At 38.3% G+C, this 19484-nt stretch overlaps 1 protein-coding gene across 6 annotated transcripts in view; it reads left to right on the top strand.

The window, feature by feature from the left end:
• Window positions 1-19484, top strand: part of kmt2e (lysine (K)-specific methyltransferase 2E) — a 129113-nt gene that overhangs the window by 37438 nt on the left and 72191 nt on the right. For 5 of the 6 annotated variants that reach the window (XM_043713858.2, XM_043713861.2, XM_043713859.2 and 2 more), the window contains exons 3-7: window positions 9805-9919; window positions 14372-14601; window positions 15851-15931; window positions 16020-16078; window positions 17620-17792. In XM_043713858.2, the coding sequence (XP_043569793.2) occupies window positions 9805-9919; window positions 14372-14601; window positions 15851-15931; window positions 16020-16078; window positions 17620-17792 (658 nt within the window). The remainder of the gene's footprint in view (window positions 1-9804; window positions 9920-14371; window positions 14602-15850; window positions 15932-16019; window positions 16079-17619; window positions 17793-19484) is intronic. The other variant, XM_043713857.2, reaches the window with a different exon arrangement.

The raw sequence follows: 19484 nt of genomic DNA, 5'->3' as shown, positions 1-19484 counted from the left end.
TTCGACCTTGGATCTTTGGGTGACTGTCCTCCAAGGCAGATAGGCAACAACACAGAGTGGCCAAGCAGAGGCTGATGGGGTTCAATACCCATGAGGATGGCCTCAATTGGGATCTTGGGTTCATGTCATAAAGTCATAGAGATGTACAGCATGGAAACAGACCATTCGGTCCAACCCGTCCATGCCAACCAGATATCCCAACCCAATCTAGTCCCACCTGCCAGCACCCAGACCATATCCCTCCAAACCCGTCCTATTCATATACCCATCCAAATGCCTCTTAAATGTTGCAATTGTACCAGCCTCCACCACATCCTCTAGCAGCTCATTCCATACACGTAACATCCTCTGCGTGAAAAAGTTGCCCCTTGGGTCTCTTTTATACCTTTTCCCCTCTCACCCTAAACCTATGCCCTCCAGTTCTGGACTCCCCGACCCCAGGGAAAAGACTTGGTCTATTTATCCTATCCATACCCCTCATAATTTTGTAAACCTCTGTATGGTCACCCCTCAGCCTCCGACGCCCCAGGGAAAACAGCCCCAGCCTGTTCAGCCTCTCCCTGTAGCTCAGATCCTCCAACCCTGGCAACATCCTCGTAAATCTTTTCTGAACCCTTTCAAGTTTCACAACCATCTTTCCAATAGGAAGGAGACCAGAATTGTACACAATATTCCAACACTGGCCTAACCAATCTCCTGTACAGGCGCAACATGACCTCCCAACTCCTGTACTCAATACTCTGACCAATAAGGAAAGCATACCAAACGCCTTCCTCACTATCCTATCTACCTGTGACTCCACTTTCAAGGAGCTATGAACCTGCACTCCAAGGTCTCTTTGTTCAGCAGCACTCCCTAGGACCTTACCATTAAGTGTATAAGTCATGCTAAGATTTGCTTTCCCAAAATGCAGCACCTCACATTTATCTGAATTAAACTCCATCTGCCACTTCTCAGCCCACTGGCCCATCTGGTCCAGATCCTGTTGTAATCTGAGGTAACCCTCTTCGCTGTCCACTACACCTCCAATTTTGGTGTCATCTGCAAACTTATTAACTGTACCTCTTATTCTCACATCCAAATCATTTATGTAAATGACAAAAAGTAGAGGGCCCAGCACCAATCCTTGTGGCACTCCACTGATCACAGGCGTCCAGTCTGAAAAAAACCCTCCACCACCACCCTCTGTCTTCTACCTTTGAGCCAGTTCTGTATCCAAATGGCTAGTTCTCCCTGTATTCCATGAGATCTAACCTTGCTAATCAGTCTCCCATGAGGAACCTTGTCGAACGCCTTACTGAAGTCCATATAGATCACATCTACTGCTCTGCCCTCATCAATCTTCTTTGTTACTTCCTTAAAAAACTCAATCAAGTTTGTGAGACATGATTTCCCATGCACAAAGCCATGTTGACTATCCCGAATCATTTCTTGCCTTCCAAATACATGTACATCCTGTCCCTCAGGATTCCCTCCAACAACTTGCCCACCACCGAGGTCAGGCTCACTGGTCTATAGTTCCCTGGCTTGTCCTTACCACCCTTCTTAAACTGTGGCACCACGTTTTCCAACCTCCAGTCTTCCGGCACTTTACCTGTGACTATCGATGATACAAATATCTCAGCAAGAGGCCCAGCAATCACTTCTCTAGCTTCCCACAGAGTCCTAGGGTACACCTGATCAGGTCCTGGGGATTTATCTGCCTTTAACCCTTTCAAGACATCCAGCACTTCCTCCTCTGTAATCTGGACATTTTGCAAGATGTCACCATCTATTTCCCTACAGTCTATATCTTCCATATCCTTTTCCACAGTAAATCCTGATGCAAAATATTAATTTAGTATCTCCCCCATTTTCTGTGGCTCCACACAAAGGCTGCCTTGCTGATCTTTGAGGGGCCCTATTCGCTCCCTAGTTACACTTTTGTCCTTAATATATTTGTAAAACCCCTTTGGATTCTCCTTAATTCTATTTGCCAAAGCTATCTCAGGTCTCACTACAGGTGACCCCACTTCACTATGCGCACTCACATGCACACGAGCGCGCGCACACAGTCTCACAATCACACAGACCCTCTCTCTCTAATAGACATAGACTCCTCCCCCCCCCCCCCCCCCCCCCCCACAAACACACACCCATGCGCACACCTTCTCACTGGCTTATACTCCATCACATCCACACATACTTTACCAAGCTTTCACACAGGTAAACACACTCTCCCACCTATACTCTCAACACTCACATGCTCTCTCTCTTTCTCCTTCCCTCTCCCATGCACTCAGTCTTTTTCTCTCTCTCTCGCTCCCTCATGCATTCTCTCTCACTCTCTCTCTCTTGCTCTCTCTCTGACTCACTCTCTCTTGCTCTCTCTCAGGCTCTCCCTCGCTCTCTCCCTCTGACGCCCGCCCTCTCACGGACCCTCATGCACACGCATTCTTTCCCAGACTTATACCCCTTTACACTCTCACAGACACTCATAGCCCCCCAAGACACGTGCGCACACACAAGTTTGTGGAGTGAATCTGTACTTGCAGAATTATATTTTATTTTGCTCAAAAACTGCTTGAATCCATGTAAGATTCTGTAAATTCCTTTCTTTAGAAATAGAATCTGTCTGAACATTGTGGCACAGACAGCCACTTACAGGGCATCTCATACCTCCAATGCATTATCTGAGCTGACATGGCACCTAATGTTCAAGTTCACTTGAGAATGTAACTTTAAGAAAGTTCGGGAATTTACATATGAAAGAAATGAAACCAGCATGCCCATTCTAAAAGATGAGATTTAAGTAACAATCCAGGTCTCATTTCAATATATAATTTCAGTTCCATCACACTGTAAACCTTGGCTATAAATTCTGTGTCCTACGATCTTATACTCAACAACCACCTGATGAAGGAGCAGCGCTTCAAAAGGTTGTGCTTCCTAATAAACCTGTTCCACGATAACCTGGTGTGTGTTAGTTAACTTTTAAGCTTGCAGGTTAATGTAATGTGTATCAGACCACCATCTTGTGGCAGTAGGTCAGTATTACAGTTTTGTATAACAACCCTTTCTTGTGGTTGGAGTTATAACTTTAGAATTGTGCAAATTCAACAGTCATAATATAGGCAGAAAGGGTAAAATGAACAGGAAATGTATTCCATAAGTAAGACAATTAATATTGAGATAGAAATCAAGAAATTATAGTTAGATGTGAAGACTTGAGGGCTGTCAGAATAACTATTTTGAAAATGAAATGTTTATTTGTTAATTTTTTAATCCATTAATCTTGATTTTTATTTATGTATTTAATTTATACAATTATTGCATCAACCTCTTTCAAGTCTGTTTTATGCATTTTTTTGTGTTGAGATAGAATCTTTTAAAATTCCTGAAATGTTACTACAAAGGTGTTAGTAAATGAGGAAAGGATTGAAAAAAGGTTTGCATTTTAACAATGTAATAATGAATAACTGGCCCCACCAGATTGAAATTATCCTTGATTCAGATACTGATCTGAATCACTCAGTAAAAAGAGAACCTGACCTCTGCTTGTTATTAGTTGTATCACAAATAAGCATTTGTGATTTAAAATAAAATTTAACATTTTATTTTAAAAACTAATCTTTAATATTTGCATTCAGAAGCTGTGTAACACCAAATGATCAAGTCATCTTTGATTGACTGTACTGAAACAGTCCTGAAGCTACAACAAAAACTGTCCTCAGTTTCAATTTTTTGCAGCTGTCAATGTTGCAGCATGTATTTCCTTTCTTACATCCTCTTCTCATTATTACAAACAGGAATTGGTGCTGTGCATCAGAATGATTCATTTTGAATTGTTTAATAATTGTATGTTTATTCAATGGCACCACAAGGAGAAGTCTTCAGAGTTCTGCATATTAAATCTTTGGACTTCTGGTTGGCAAAAACTTAGTTTCACCTCAGGATTGCTACGCAAATTACATACTAATTTTTTTTCCCAGGAAGTTTGAAAAACAAACCTGATGATCACAGAATAATGACAAATAACTAACAGTCATAAAATATTTATTCTGCGTAAGAGGACATTCTGACATTAACTTGCAAATGTTTATACAAAGGACTTGCGGCTCAAACTGTCCTGCCATCTCACTGTGGATAAAGTAACCATTCGTATGTCTTTTGTTTCTGGGCATAGGATTTTAATTTTTAGTAGAGCTATTTGTTTTCGAAATGTTGGCAAGTCGAGTGCAGGTAGACCGTAGAACAGATGGCCAGTATAAATGTTGTTAGTTTTCTCTGCTGTCAGGCAGGCAGAAAAAAGCAATGTATTTTTGACATGGGCAAGTTAGGAGAGTTGCATAACCAACATATTATTTTCATGATAAAATTTCATATAAATGTTGAAAAACTTTAATTGTGAAAATAACTTGTTATTTTCTATAACATTATCTAAAACTTGTGTAAATAAAGGTAAATGGTTTGTGACTTAAAATAATTGTGACTGAACCATTTACTTTTGATTTCTGCACTAGAGATTATTGATTCAGTTTGCAGTGAGCTCTAATTGAAATATGTACACTTTCTCATTACTGTTGATACATGCCACACTTTGTTCTATTCCCATTTTTATCTTGCCCCATCTTTCATATCACTCAAACAGCATTTCTGGTGGATTTTGTTCAGTGTCTGTGTAAACTAAGCCAATAAGATACTGGCTTAAAGTACTGTAATCAGATTACTCAATGACTGCTGTGCTCACTTCATTACCAAACAAGAAAGAAATGTATATTAAAGCAAACACCTTAAATGAGAAAGTCATCAATGTGTGTTGCAATTCAGCCTTCCACAAAGGGATGCTTGTTACAATAGGAAGTTACTCCTTTTATACTGCAATCACTACATATCGTTCAATTATGGTAACAGGACTTCAGTGTTTCCTGATTCTAAACCAATATGATGGAAATATGCAGTATAAAAGATATTCATCTGAAACCAAAAAAAAAGCCTGGAATGTTTTTGACTTTATTAGGATGGAGAATCTGCTTTTTTTTCAAGTTCTTAGAAAAGAAGAGGAGCCTAAATCTTGCAAACATCAGGAAATAGACTTGTGAATTTGTTGTGCTTGCCAAACGTTAGCTTTTGAGCAATCGTGTGCATACATGCATTTTGGGACAATAGAATGTACTTTGTAGAATTGAGATTTTAATTCTGAACTTTTTGTTCCAGTAGTCAAATTTCTTCAATGAATGCATAACCAGTAAGAATAGGTATACAGAGCAACCTTGATTATCTGAATATTAATTATCCAAATATTGGATTATCTGAAGGAGAATTTGAGATCCTGATAGAAACATTACATCAAAGAGGTGTTTCCAACACTGATTGCGCCTTTTATTTACAATGATCAAAAACGAACTCGGGGGCACGGACGGGGGAGGCGATGCGGTGACTGGGTGGGGGCAGAAGTGGATGGGGCAGCATGGTTGGACAGGGTTGGGGGTGGGATGGGATCGGAAGGGAATGGGTTTGGACTGGGTTGGGTGTGCGCATGGGGGCAGAGGTGGGGGATGTATGTGGGCGGGCAGGGGTGGGGCGGACGGGCTTTGGAGTGCGCATGGTGGGGGCGGAGTTGGGGGCAGCTGGGTGTGTGGTGTGCTGCTGCCTTGTCTCCTGAACGGGGACTGGACTTTGCAAGTGTTCCCTGTGTCAATCCCATTGAGCTGATTGTGGAGGGGCAGGCCACAGCAGTGCTGCAGGTCCCTTACACACGTGTGTGTCTGCTCTGCAACAAGCCCTGAGACAGAGAGGGGGAGCAAGGCAGGCAGAACGAGGAAAGAGGAAGCTTCAGAAAACTCTTGAGCTCCAGAACAGAGGGATTGAATCAATTAACCAAATAATCAATTATCTGAATGAAATAGTGCCCACCCATCTCGTTTGGATAATAGAGGTTCCTCTAAATCAACAGATGTTGATGCTGGTAATCTTGGGGAAAGTTGCAATTTTCATTTAATTTAAGCTTTTATTTGTACAGTCTTGCTAAGAAATTAGTAAATGTTGCAACATTAGTTTAATTCTGCAGAAGCCTGAACAGTTTTTACTTTGGGCGGAATTATCTAGCAGTGTAACAGGATGTGAGCCTCGTCACGTTGGTGACCACAAGGAGATTATTGTGCTTTTCGGCAGTTGGATAGAAGCAAAACGTGTTACTGTAATTTTCTACTGCTTCCGTGTTGGTTGATTGCTTTTATGCTGATGATTTATTAATTGTCCATCATCTCAAACTCAAAAAAAATTGATATTTGGGGCAAGTCTGATTTTATTATGTTCTTAACTCAATTTTTATGATTTTTTAAAAAAAACCTGTTAAAATTCCAAATACTTAATAGTCGGCGTTCATTTACAGAATAAATTGCCATGCAGCTAACGGTTGTATACGGCATGTGAGGATCGTTGAAGGAAAGGTACTAGTGTAAAAGCAATTGCATTGTTGTTAAGTTAGTTTTATTCTTTCAAAGATTTGTATATACTCACTTAAAAAAAACAGTATTTTGTTTGAAATAAAATCTGACTTTATCATTCACAGCAAATTTGAGACATAGTTTAACCAAATTTTCTTCACGTTTTCAGTTCATGTCTGAGCAGTATTCAGTCAGTTTCATTACTTTTGGTCTTTTTAACGAAGATTCAGGTAAAATGTTAAAGGATAGAAATCTCTTGTGACATTTTCCACCTATCACCAATTTTTCATTTACAGGCATAAATGTTTCAAGATGATCTGTGGAAATTCTTAAGTGTAAATTGCCATTTGCAGTATATTTTGCTGTCATAAAAATTGTATGTAATAATTTAATCTGTTCAGTTGTAGAATCCTATTTGGTAGCATTGATTTTCAGAAAAGTGGTTAGGCCACCTTTGGAATATTGCATGCAATTCTGGCCTCCATCTTATCAGAAAGATGTTGTGAAACTTGAAAGACATCAGAAAAGATTTACAAGGATGTTGCCAGGGTTGGAGACTTTGAGCTATGGGAGATGTTGAATAAGCTGGGGTTATTTTCCCTGGAGTGTCAGATGCTGAGGGGTACCTTAGAGAAGTTTATAAAATCATGAGGGGCATGGATAGACAAGATCTTTTCCCTTAGGTGGGGGAGTCTAGAACTAGGCGGCATTGGTTTAGGGTGAGAGGGGAACGATATAAAAGAGACCTAAGGGGCAACTTTTTGATGCGTGTATAGAACGAGTTATTAGAGGAAGTGGTGGAGGCAAGTACAATTGCAACACGTAAAAGGCATCTGGGTTGGTATATGATTAGGAAGGGTTTGGAGGGATATGGGCTGGATGCTGGCAGGTGGGACTAGATTTGGTTGGGATATCTGGTCGGTATGGACGAGTTGGACCGAAGGGTCTGTTTGCATGCTGTACATCTCTATGACTTGAGTGTAAAGGTTTTTGTAATCGCTTGATGTGTGGTTGAGTAAAACAGACCATTGTGGTCCCAGAATTGACCCTTTGTCTGACGTTGTTTGCTAGGATGGAAATAGGATCACTACAGTTTGCCTGAATATTTCTGGTTTAGGGGGGACAGATGTACCAGAGCTCCCTTTCCTTATCCTGGACTCCATGAACCCTGTGAGAAATGTGCTTAGAAATGAAAGTTTTCTCACAGTTGATCAAGGCTCTCTGAAAAATAACTGTGTTCGAACGAGATGGCAGAGGGCATTGGCTTCTATGGAACAGAATTTCATTGGGAAGTTGATGCATTCAGGAGATGGAGAAGATTCAGTGGTAGAAACTCCCTAAAACAGTGATTTTAATTTCATAATTTTTATTTCGTCCAATTTAGTCAATGGAGAAAAGTCCTGTAGATTGTTTGGTAATGTTTTATATATGATCAAAAATTTTTTTAGCTTCTAACAACTTTTCTTTTAAGATGTAATTATTTAGCAGCTTGTGAAGTGATTTTAATGTAGCAGCACAATATGGAACATTGGAACAAGAGGCAGTTGAGCCCTTTGGACTATTCTGACATTCAGTCAAACCATGATAGAACATCACAGGAAGATATATAGTACAGTAAAACATTTCAGCAATTCGCAATGCATTTAATCAAAACCTGAATCTTCTGTGAACTGTACCATGTAAATATTTTTGGATCACATTCTATCAACAGTACAGCGATCCTTAGAGTATTTGCTGTTGGGGGGAGAAAAACCATTAGGTTACCTAGGTTTGCTCAGTATTCTAATTATTTTGCATAAAAAGTTTGCATCCGACATCAAACTTAGTCACAGAGTTGGATTTCATGCTCTTGATGAGTGTCACTATTTGCAATTTGAATGCTGATGGGCCTGTTTGGCCCTTCTGTTCCTAAGCAAAGTAGCATACTTTCCCGCTAAGTCATCAGTTTTCATGTTTGTCTGTAATTAGGATTTCACAGTTCTCTAATTTACATTTAAAGGGAATTCAAATAGTATCTGCGCCCATGCAGAATTAAGGTTCTCACCTAAGGTCATCTGTCATTGTTTGTGTTTGATCTCAGTTGAGTCGCCTGTAATGCTGCTTCTACTGAAAGCATTGAATTTGTAGTGCTCTAAGCATCTATCAGTAAATTATGGTTTTACACACTGTTAGCAACTGTAAGCTAATGTTGAAGTGAATTCTTCTGCCATTCTTGAATCAGTGACAGAGCAGTTCCTTGGAAACAACTATGATAATCTGCACAATAGTGTTTGTTTGCCGAACAGGCAGAATTATGACACCACACAACTAATAAGGGTTCTTCACTTTCTGACTACTGCCAATTTCTTTTTTAATCTAACATGCTTGCCAGTGCAAACCATTATGACAATTTTCTACTTGGCTTTTTCAGTATTTTTTTGATGAAAACTAATATTCTACATGGGAGCATGAATTGGCCATTCGATCTTTCGAGCCTGCTCAGTCATTTGATAAGATCATGGTTGATTTGGTTGCAGTCTCAACTCTACCTTCCTATATGCTGTCAGCTTATAGGAAATGTCAGTTTTGTCCACTTTAAAGATGTCTTTCAGCATATAATAAATACATAATGAGAAATGTTAGCATGCATCCAGTTGGCAGTACTTGGTGGCAATATCACTTCCATCCCATTGTCTGAATTTGAACTTGATTGTATTGAAGCTTTTGGAGTAACTGATATAAGAATGAAGATTATCCATTTGTTTTATATTCATTTATCTTTTTCAACAACCAAGCCCTGGTCTTAGAACATTTAGCAGCAGATTTATTGGAATTAAATAAAATATGTATTACATAATATCTTAGAGGTAAAATAAAATCAGTTGTTATTCTTCATTTTGAGTGTTATTTTCGATTTTTCTTTAATTGGCCTTGTGTTGTTGTGCTTGAATTTGTTAAACAGTCATAAAAGTATACTATGTTTCACTAAGTGTTTCATTAAGAACCATATAATTGTTTAATTTTTGTTTTGCTTAAACTTGGTTTTGTTTCGTAGGAACTTTAAGTGCATACTTGTCCATAATTCACATGCAAAATTGTCAAAAAGAATTAACCATTTCTGTGCTAAATTCTGCAGTGCTTCTACTTTTCCCTTAGTGAGGGTGACCCACTGGCACGACATGTTTCTTTAGAATTGTCATCCACCACATAATTATGGAGAAAATTAGGAACACAATTAAAGAGATTAAAAAAAATAGTTCTAGTGCAATTCTTGCTTCTGTTTGTGCCTTTTTAAAACTGAGGTGCAACCTGTATTAATTATTTACAGTTGAAAAAAGTATATATTTGGCAAAAATCTGGATCATAATGAATATTTCCATGTATTTTTTTCTTCTAGACCAGAATCTGTAGAAGCAAGCCCTGTGGTGGTAGAGAAGTCGAACAGTTATCCGCACCAGTTATATACCAGCAGTTCTCATCATTCACACAGTTACATTGGTTTGCCTTATGCAGTAAGTTTTTAAATTAATAAAACCACTACTTTGTTTCATGTTAAATCCGAACTCATAATTTTTCTAATCTTAACAACCACAGTGCAAGTTATACTGCTGTATCAGAAACCAGCTTCTTGGCCCATCTAACACAATGCAAATTACCATGACATTTCGTCTTGTGTAAACTTTTACTGCTTTGCCAAATCTGTTATTAATAGTAATGTATTGGTTTACCTAAATTAATGCATTCTTGATTAACATCTGTCTAAGTTTCTGCTTAGTTTTTAATGATTTTTGTGACTGAACGGTCAAAGCTGTTTTGTTTTTTGTGTGCGTTTTCTTGGTACAAACCTTTTGGAAGGAATGGTTTGTCACTTTAATGGATAATTCTTCTTTGTGTAACATCCAGTTGTTGGGTAAAGAGAAGGGTAATGCAACATTTGATATGTGCACATCTTTGGGCACCAGAAAGTAAAGTGTACTTGATTCAAATGAGTTGCTGCATGACAATGAGCTCTTTGTGAAGCAGATGATATGTTCTAGAATTCCCCTGATAAAAGTTCTGCAGAACATAGTTCTTTAAATTGTTTTCCTGGCTTGATTATTCTCACTGCTGTAGACTAATTTTATAAAAGAAATAAAGTTTAGCAGAAAGCCATTCTGTGGCTTTCCTGTTGGTTGATCTGTTTTAATCAGAATAACTAAGGTGCACATCTTTCTTATGGTGACAGAAAGGTTCTGTAGTTGGCCACCATGCCTTTGTATACAGAAAAAAAATACTACTGTAGATTTACATTCATGGGCATCAGATAAGGATAAGATTATGAAGTGTTATAATTTTCTTTCATAATCCCCCACTTTTTTCACATCACACTTCCTTCACATGACACTTTTTTTTAATCATGAGCTAACTCAATTTATAACTTTCAACTTCAAAAAAAAAAGTTTGTCTTTAAATTTACATTTACATCTGCCTTAACTGGATTTTATTCCTGCTCATCATTGAATATGTAGGTTTTTTTTACGAGCAAAGGCAATGAGTTTAGAGTGGACCTATATGAAATCTATATTTTTGAAAGCTCAATTGCAGTTGAATTGAACAGACAGTTAAAATTAACCGCCAGGTTTTAAAATGTATTCTGGTGCAGTTAAACTTGTTCCAGGATAATTAATGATGATTGTACACTTTTTCACTTAGGTTAGAAAGATGTTTTTGCTTGTCAGTAGTGTCACTTTTTCAGAAATTTGTAGAACTGAAGGACCTAGGCATATAGGTACGTGTTTCTTTGAAATTTGCATCGCATATAGACAGGCTGGTTTAAAAAAAGTATTTGGCATGCTTGCTTTCATTGCTCTGTCCTTTGAGTATAGGAGTTGGGAGGTCATGTTGTCCCGGATATTGGTTAGGCCTCTTGTGAAACACACTGCCCAGTTCTAGTTGCCCAGTTGTGGGAACAATATTATTAAGCTAGAGATGGTTCAGAAGAGATTTATCAAGATGCTGTCAGGTATGGGAAGATTTGAGATAGGCTGGGACTTTTCCACTGGAGTGGAGGAGATTGAGAGATGATCTATAAAAGTTTATAAAATAAAGAGGGGTATAGATAATAGTAGTTGTCTCTTTCCTAGGATGGGGGATTTCAAGATGAGGGGGCGCATTTTTCAGGTAAGAGGAGAGAGATTGAGAAAAGACATGAGAGACGATATTTTTATACACACGGTGGTTTGTGTGTGGTATGAGCTTTCCGAGAAAGTAGGTGAATGCAGATACATTAGTGTTTAAAAGACATTTGGTTTGAAGATCTGGATCGCCAGGGGTTTTGGGGGAGGGGGGGGTTGTCTCTCTGTTCCGTGATCTGTCAATTACCACTCACAATCTGTCTGTTTCTTGAAGACTTCATTCTTTATTTCTTCTTAAGGCCGGGTACAGAGCATCTGGAAACACAGAGGTTGTGTGCATCCATATTCCTCGGAGGATCTGCACACATGGCTTAAAACAAAGACATTTTTATACTTTTCTCAAATGTACAGGCCATGATTGCATAGTACATTCAGACAATTACCAATCAATGCACAATATTGCTTTATTTGACAGTTACTTGGTCTAGTGATATTTCCTGGGAACCAACTTTGTTTTCCAACACTCAGGCCACCCTTATCTCACTAATTGAGCCATTGCACCTGCATTTGAAGGTCCATTAGAATGCCCAGTAATGTCTTATCTAGTCTAGTTATTTCTATTCTGTAAAGGGAGCACTGTCGCTAATCTCTGTTGAAGCAGACTGTTGTTAGTCTGTTATGCATCTGTAGCAGCCATTTTGTCATATTTGCATTGAGAAGCCATTTTATTGCCACCTAAATTATTAAGAGCATCTGTTAAGTGGTTGTTCCTGACAACAACGAGTTACCTCAGCCTGTATTCAGGTTTCAGATCCTCAGAATAAGTACATGAATAGGAAAGATTTCGAGGAATATGGGCCAGGAGCGGACAGGTGGGATTAGTTTCATTTGGGTGTACGTGTGGCAAGGACTGGTTGGACTGAAGGGTCTGTCTCCGTGCTTTAAGACTTCATAAATGAAACTTGATTGTTGGAGAATGCATTATTCATTGGATTAGCACAATCACTTTTTGACTCTGGAACTCTCCAGATTTAAATCTATTCTATTTATTTTTTGGTTTCTTCCGGTTGCTCCCCTGCACTGTTGCTATTCAGCAGTACTGCTTATTTTCCCCCACAGCACCTGTGTTATGTATGTGTGTAAGTGCAAGGGACTCAGTGAAGGCATCATTTATGCAAATAATTTTATTCAATATTTCCACACCAGGAAAAACCTATGTAGCCAGGGAACCAGTAACAAGATCTGGTGGGGCAATTCTTGCATTTAAATCTATTCTAAGATAGGGAAATAATTTTGCACGTGATAGCTTTAATGATCTTTCTAATTATACAATAATTAGCAATCTCATTTCAACCTACAAAAGCATTTAAATTGAAATGACTCGCCACTACTGTTTTAGTTAATCTAAGGCAGGGTTTGGGTGCATTGGTACAGCAGAATCACAGGAGTTTCTTTATGTGACTGAAAGCTCCACGCTTGTCCTCATTGGTCAAAAAATTGAGTATACGGGTTGGGATGTCATTTTGCAGCTGTTGAGGACATTGAGGCCACTTTTGGAATACTGCATGCAAATGTGGTCGCCCTCTGTAGAAACAATGTTGTTAAACTTGAGAGAGTACAGAGAGTGGTGGATTTGAGTTAAAGAGAGAGGCGGATTGGGTTGGGGCTTTTTTTCCCTGGAGCACAGAGGCTGAGGGGTGACCTGAAAGAGATTTATAAAATCATGAGGGGCATGGATGGGATAAAAAGTTGAGTTTTTTTTTCCCCAACGGCAGAGGCGTCCAAAACTAGAGGACATAGGTTTTAGGTGAGAGGAGAAAGATTTAAAAAGGAACCTGATGGGTAACTTTTTGACGCAAAGGGTGGTGCACGTATGGAGTGAGCTGTCAGAAGAAGTGGCAGAGATTGATACCATTACAGCGTTTAAAAGGCATCTGGATGGGTATATGAATAGGAAACGTTTAGAGGAATATGGGCCAAATGTTGGCAATGTGACAGTCCGATTGTGATGCCTGGTAAGTGCAGATGAGTCGGACTGAAGGGTCTGTTTCCATACTGTATGACTCTGACTTTTGGACTTGTGATGCTAATACTGGATTCATTCCTAAACAGTAGTTTCCTTTGAGCAAAAATAATTTAGCTAAACAATTTAGAGGAAAAATATTTGACTCAGGACCTGATCCCTTGAGCCTTCTCAGCCATTCAATAAAACTGGCTGATCTGATTAGTCTAGTCTAAATTCCAAGCTACACTTTCGAGTAACCTTTCACCCTGTTGCTAATCAAGAATGTGTACTCCTGCATTACAAAGAAAAATTCGAAGACTCTGCTTCATCTGCCTTTTGATGAATAGAGTCTTCTGGCAAAGGTTCTACCCTCCATTAGAAATAATTTCTCCTCACCTTTCTTTTAAATGGGAAACTCCTTAGTTTTAAACAGTGACCAGTATTTCAAGATTCTCCCTCAAAAGAAAACATCTGATTCACTTTCACCTTATCAAGACCCCTTAACATGTCATATGCTTCAGTCAAGTCACCTCTTACTCTTCTAAACAAGGCAGATACAAACCTAGCTTGCTCGACATTTCCTTGTAAGATAACTGCTCATTCCAGTATTAGATAGTAAACCTCCTGTAAAAGGGTCCCAAGGCATTTACATCCTCCTTTATTTCAGGTAAACCAGTACTGTGCATAGTTCTTCAGATGTGGTCTCATGAACGTTCTGTACATCTACAGCATAATCACCTATTTTTGTAATCAGTTCTTCTTGTCTAACATAATATTTTGTTTACGCTCCTAATTACTTGATCGTTGTGTGCATTGAAATTTCACTATTCCTTCAACAATTTCAGGACCACAATTATGGTGCTCGTCCTCCGCCAACACCCCCAGCTTCACCCCCTCCAACTGTCGTAATAGGCAAGAATGAGGTGAGCATATTCACCACAGCTAATTTTGATGAGACTTCCAGTGCCACGACAATCAGCACTTCTGAGGATGGAAGCTATGGCACAGATGTTACCAGGTGCATCTGTGGATTTACCCATGATGATGGATACATGATCTGTTGTGATAAATGCAGGTAGGCATGCAACAATCAAACCTTTTATCTTTGTGTTCATTCACTTAGCAGTGTAATTTTGTTTTTTTTTATAAAAGCTGCTACAGAGGTCTTCAAAAGTCGGGTTTGTTCACTTTAGTCACACAGACCAGAATTGGATCAGGTTTATGCTATATTCGCAGACCTCAAATGTGGCATTAGTGAGGCTGCTAGAATTGGCCTCAGCACCCCATGTTATGGTTTGACAACAGACTTCCTCTGTCAAAATTACTGTGGTAAGGACAGTTGCAGCTAAACTTTGCCAATGGTTAAGAAACTGTTGATGGTGTACTTGTTTATAGAATCATAGAATTCCTCGTGTGGAGCCAAGCCATTTGGCCCATCAAGTCTACACCAACCCTCTGAACAGCATCCCACCCAGACCTATCACCCTACCCTATTCCTGTAACCCTGCATTTTCCTGGTCACAATGTGCAATTTGGTACAGGTAACATCCACGTTTGTTCTCGTAGGAATAAAAGTAACACAGGAAAGTTGAGAAAGGCTCCCAGTGCCTGTGGATATGTATTATCGAAGAGAAAGAAAAAAATGTTGAGAAAATCAAGTGCCTCATCTGCTCCTTACTAATATGTTTTTAAAATATGCTAATTTAGAATTTTAGGATATCTCCCAAGGGGATGTCCACAGTAAGATATGCTAGTTTGAAACTTACTTTTTTTTTTAACGCTCCCTTGACTTAATTAGAACACTTAAGTTGTAACATTTTAAGATTTAAAACAAATGATAAATACTTTATTAGATAATTAGGTTGAGTTTGCTTTTTTTAAACTGATTGTTGTGATGAAAATTCACGTAAATTCACCCAGCTTTAATGGGCTGTTAATGAATTATGCATGAGTAGTCCCTGGGAATGATAATGAGAATGATGCAACTGCAAAGTATGGAGAATAGGTTGTTAAAGACTTTGGTTTATATCTTAAACCCTGACTTGATACAGCAAATAATTTAGAGCTTTCATTAGGGCAAACATTATATTCATTGTGCAGCCTCTTATTTTAAATATAAGAAGTATGCAAAGTTATGATTGCTTTTTTTTAAATCATCAAAAACGAAAATTAGTAAACAATTGATTTGAATGGCAACAGATGAAATAATCAAAAAGATAGGTATTGATTTGGGACAAAATTATTATATAATGCTATTATGCAATAATGCTTAGTTTTGACAATGAAGTTTTCAATTGAATGTGTTCCTTTAATTATTTTCTTAGTGTTTGGCAGCACATAGATTGTATGGGTATCGATAGACAGCATATTCCAGAAACATATCTTTGTGATCGTTGTCAGCCTCGGTGAGTACAGTATATCTGAGAGAACTCTTTTTAAAATGATTGTAAAATTGTTCATAAATCTCGGATAACTGTAATGCTGTCCCTCCAGGTGTTTGGATAGAGACAGAGCTGTGTTGCTACAAACAAAGAAAAGGGAAAATATGTCAGGTATGTGTGAATATATGATGAGGAGAAACGTTGTAACTGGATTTTAATATTGAAGCCCTGAGAACCACTTGCATGCTCTTCAGAAACAAACCACCAGTTGGAGAATTAGTTCCAACTTGTAATCTAAACCACACCACTCACACTTCTACATTATGACAACTGAAATATAGCTTTTATATTTCTAACAAAGTGATTTTGATATTGCACTGATTGCTATTAGCTCAAATATTCAAAAACACTTTGTAGCTATTTGTTTTTCATTGGTGTACACTATCTACGCTCTTACTAATGAGTCAAAATACTTCATGAATATCCCTGGCAGTCCTTCATTCTTTTATGTATTCCATTCTAAGTTATGAAACAGATATGAAATACAAGAACACAATTTTGGAAAGTGATAATCTGGTACAGTTGCACATTGTGACTTCAATCCTACTATTTAAGATATTGCATATAGTAGCATGAATTGTTTTAATTGCTGAATCCCTGACAAAAAGCTATGAAGACTTTAATGTGTTGTTTTGGGAGGTAAGTTTATCTTGTGTGTTTCTATCAGTTAGTTTTTTTTGTGTGGAACGTTTTATTTTAATCTGGTTTTATACATGAAATAAACTTCTACATTATGACAACTGAAATAGTTGTCTTATTTATTCTTTAGTTAAATGTGTCTCCATTTATCAGTATCAAATTAAGAATGTGCTCACATGCATGTGTGACAGGGTCAGATTTGCAGTATTGATTTTTTTATAAAGTATAACCTCGATCATCTAGCATAATAAAGACAGCTTACAACCATATCTTGCAATGTACTGCAAAAATGCCAATTGGTGGATAATTGAGAACAACAAATTGCTAAACGTTTGATTGCTTTCATTCAGTGATATAAACCTCAATATAGGTTTAACATTGCAACTTCGCACTAAGCAATTGATTTGATTACTCTGTCATTTCCTTACCTGTGATTTCATGAGGCAGAGCTACAGACCAGTGGCAATCTCAGAACTTCATTTGACATAATTAAATGGCTGACTTTAAAATGAACAAAAACCAAAAGAACTGTAAATCAGAGACAAAAATAGAAATTGCTGGAAAAGCTCAGCAGCTCTGACAGCATTTGTGGATAGAAATCAGATCTGAGGAAGGAGCACTTGACCTGAAACCTCCGATTTCTGTCTACAGATACTGCCAGACATGCTGAGTTTTTCCAGCAATTTATTTATGTTTTTGTCTTTAAAATTAACACGCAGTTTCTATAAATATATTCTTGCGTGGAAGAACTGATCTGAAAATCAGTAGTTGCACAGTAATTAGACGAAAAAGAAGCTGTTGACATCCTTGATTTCTGCCACCCTCCCTTCAGCTGAGTAAAATCTTGCTACTGGATAAGGCAAATAATTGACATGAAGGCAATTGAGGTTCTATTCTATAATTTTTTTAACAAAAGTTCAATCTCAGTTTGTTATGCAAAATATTAGGGATAATGTGTTTTGAAAAAATATTGATTACAGTGCTTTATAAGATTTTCATTTTAATTTAAATAGATGGAGACACCAGCGCAACTGAAAGCGGAGATGAGGTACCTGTGGAGCTATATACTGCCTTTCAGCAGACTCCTACGACGATCACATTGACCGCCACTAGGGTAACAAAGGTAAATGAGAAAAAGCGAAAGAAAAGTGGAGAAAAGGAGCAGTTTGCTGCAAAATCTAGAAAGGCAAGTAGATTTGTTTTCCTCCACTAGAGAGGCCTGCATAATTTGACAGCTAGCTCATTTTATACTGGAAATCTTAGGGCATTAAATATGTTACATTGACAGTAAAATCATATACAGAAATTATTGTAGAATGTTGTGAAAATCTTGCGTTCTCTGAATTATTTAGTTTACTATTAGCAAAGTGTCAAATAATAATAAAAAGTTTAGCCTCCTTGGTTCAGCTGCTGTAGCAATATGGAAATACTTATTAAAATTGCACACATATTAGAAGGATAAAGTTAAACCATTCAATTGATACCAAAATTTAAACTTGGCTTGTATTCCCTTGAGTTGAGAAAGTTGATGTCAGACCTAATCAAGATGTTTTAAGTGAGAGTAGAATTCAACAGCAGAAATTCAATACCTGAGATACACAGAAAATATTCACTCTGAACGCGGAGTTTAGTCAATGGGGAACTATCTTGAAATTAGAGTCAGGTCATTCAGGAATGCCAGGGAACGTTTTTACACAAAGACGAGTGAACATATGAAATTTTCTTCCCCAAAATGTTGTGAATGTTGGGTTATTTAAAATATTCAAGGCTGTGATGAGCATTTGTTAGGTAAAATGTGTCAAGAGATTCAGGTTAAAATTGGATAAATGGAGTTGAACAACAAACCACGATCTAATTGAATAGCAGAACAGGCTTAAGGAGCTGAATGGCATACTCAGATTTTTATGTCCTTAATTTTTCCTACCTATTTAGTTCTAATTTTTGCTGTATTTTTCTATTTATCTCTCCTTGAAATTTTTATAAAAATTATTTGGGCTGGCATGAAGGCTGATTTGGTTATCACTACTGCCTCACAGTGCCATGGACCCGGGTTTGATTCCACCCTTGGGAGACTGCGCATTCTCTCTATGCCTGCGTGGGTTTCCTCCGGCAGTCCACGGATGTGCCGGTTAGGTGGATTGCCCATAGTGTCCAGGGGTGTGTAGGCAAGGTGGGTTAGCCATGGGAAATGCAGTGCTATAGTGATAGGAGACATGTCTGGTGGGCTGCTCTTAAGAGGATTGGTTGGACTTGATGGGCTGAATGGCCTGCTTCCAACTATACAGATTCAGTGATTTCAAATATTGTATTTCTTTTATTTTTAGTGTTCTCAAAGGCTACTTAGTTTCTGCGTCTCTGAGCTCCCATTGTCTGCTTTGTAAAGAGAAATAACTTTGGAAACATGATTGTCCAGCTGAAAGTCTACACTATAGGCTTTTTTTCAGAGCTGAACTTGTGCAAGGAAACCATAAACAAGAGTGCTATCTTTGCATATTCTGTGCACATTTAGTTTGCACTGCAGTTACATTGAGATAATTCATTGATATTGCAGAAGTTAGATGGAATATGTTCTAATCCCAATACTTAGCTAACTGTTGTGGTTCTGTTCACCGAGCTGGGAATTTGTGTTGCAGATGTTTCATCCCCTGTCTAGGTGACATCGTCAGTGCTTGGGAGCCTCCTGTGAAGCGCTTCTGTATTGTTTCCTTCGGCATTTGTATTGATTTGTCTCTGCCGCTTCCGGTTGTCAGTTCCAGCTGTCTGCTGCAGTGGCCGGTATGTTGGGTCCAGGTCGATGTGTTTGTTGATTGAATCTGTGGATGAGTGCCATGCCTTTAGGAATTCCCTGGCTGTTCTCTGTTTGGCTTGTCCTATAATA

The sequence above is a fragment of the Chiloscyllium plagiosum genome, unplaced genomic scaffold (assembly GCF_037043375.1).
Source record: "Chiloscyllium plagiosum isolate Xiang-an unplaced genomic scaffold, Cpla_swu_hap1 HiC_scaffold_23, whole genome shotgun sequence".
Lineage (NCBI taxonomy): Eukaryota > Metazoa > Chordata > Chondrichthyes > Orectolobiformes > Hemiscylliidae > Chiloscyllium > Chiloscyllium plagiosum.
Note: the sequence above shows the minus strand (reverse complement) of the source record. Positions and strands in the feature narration are given on the sequence as shown.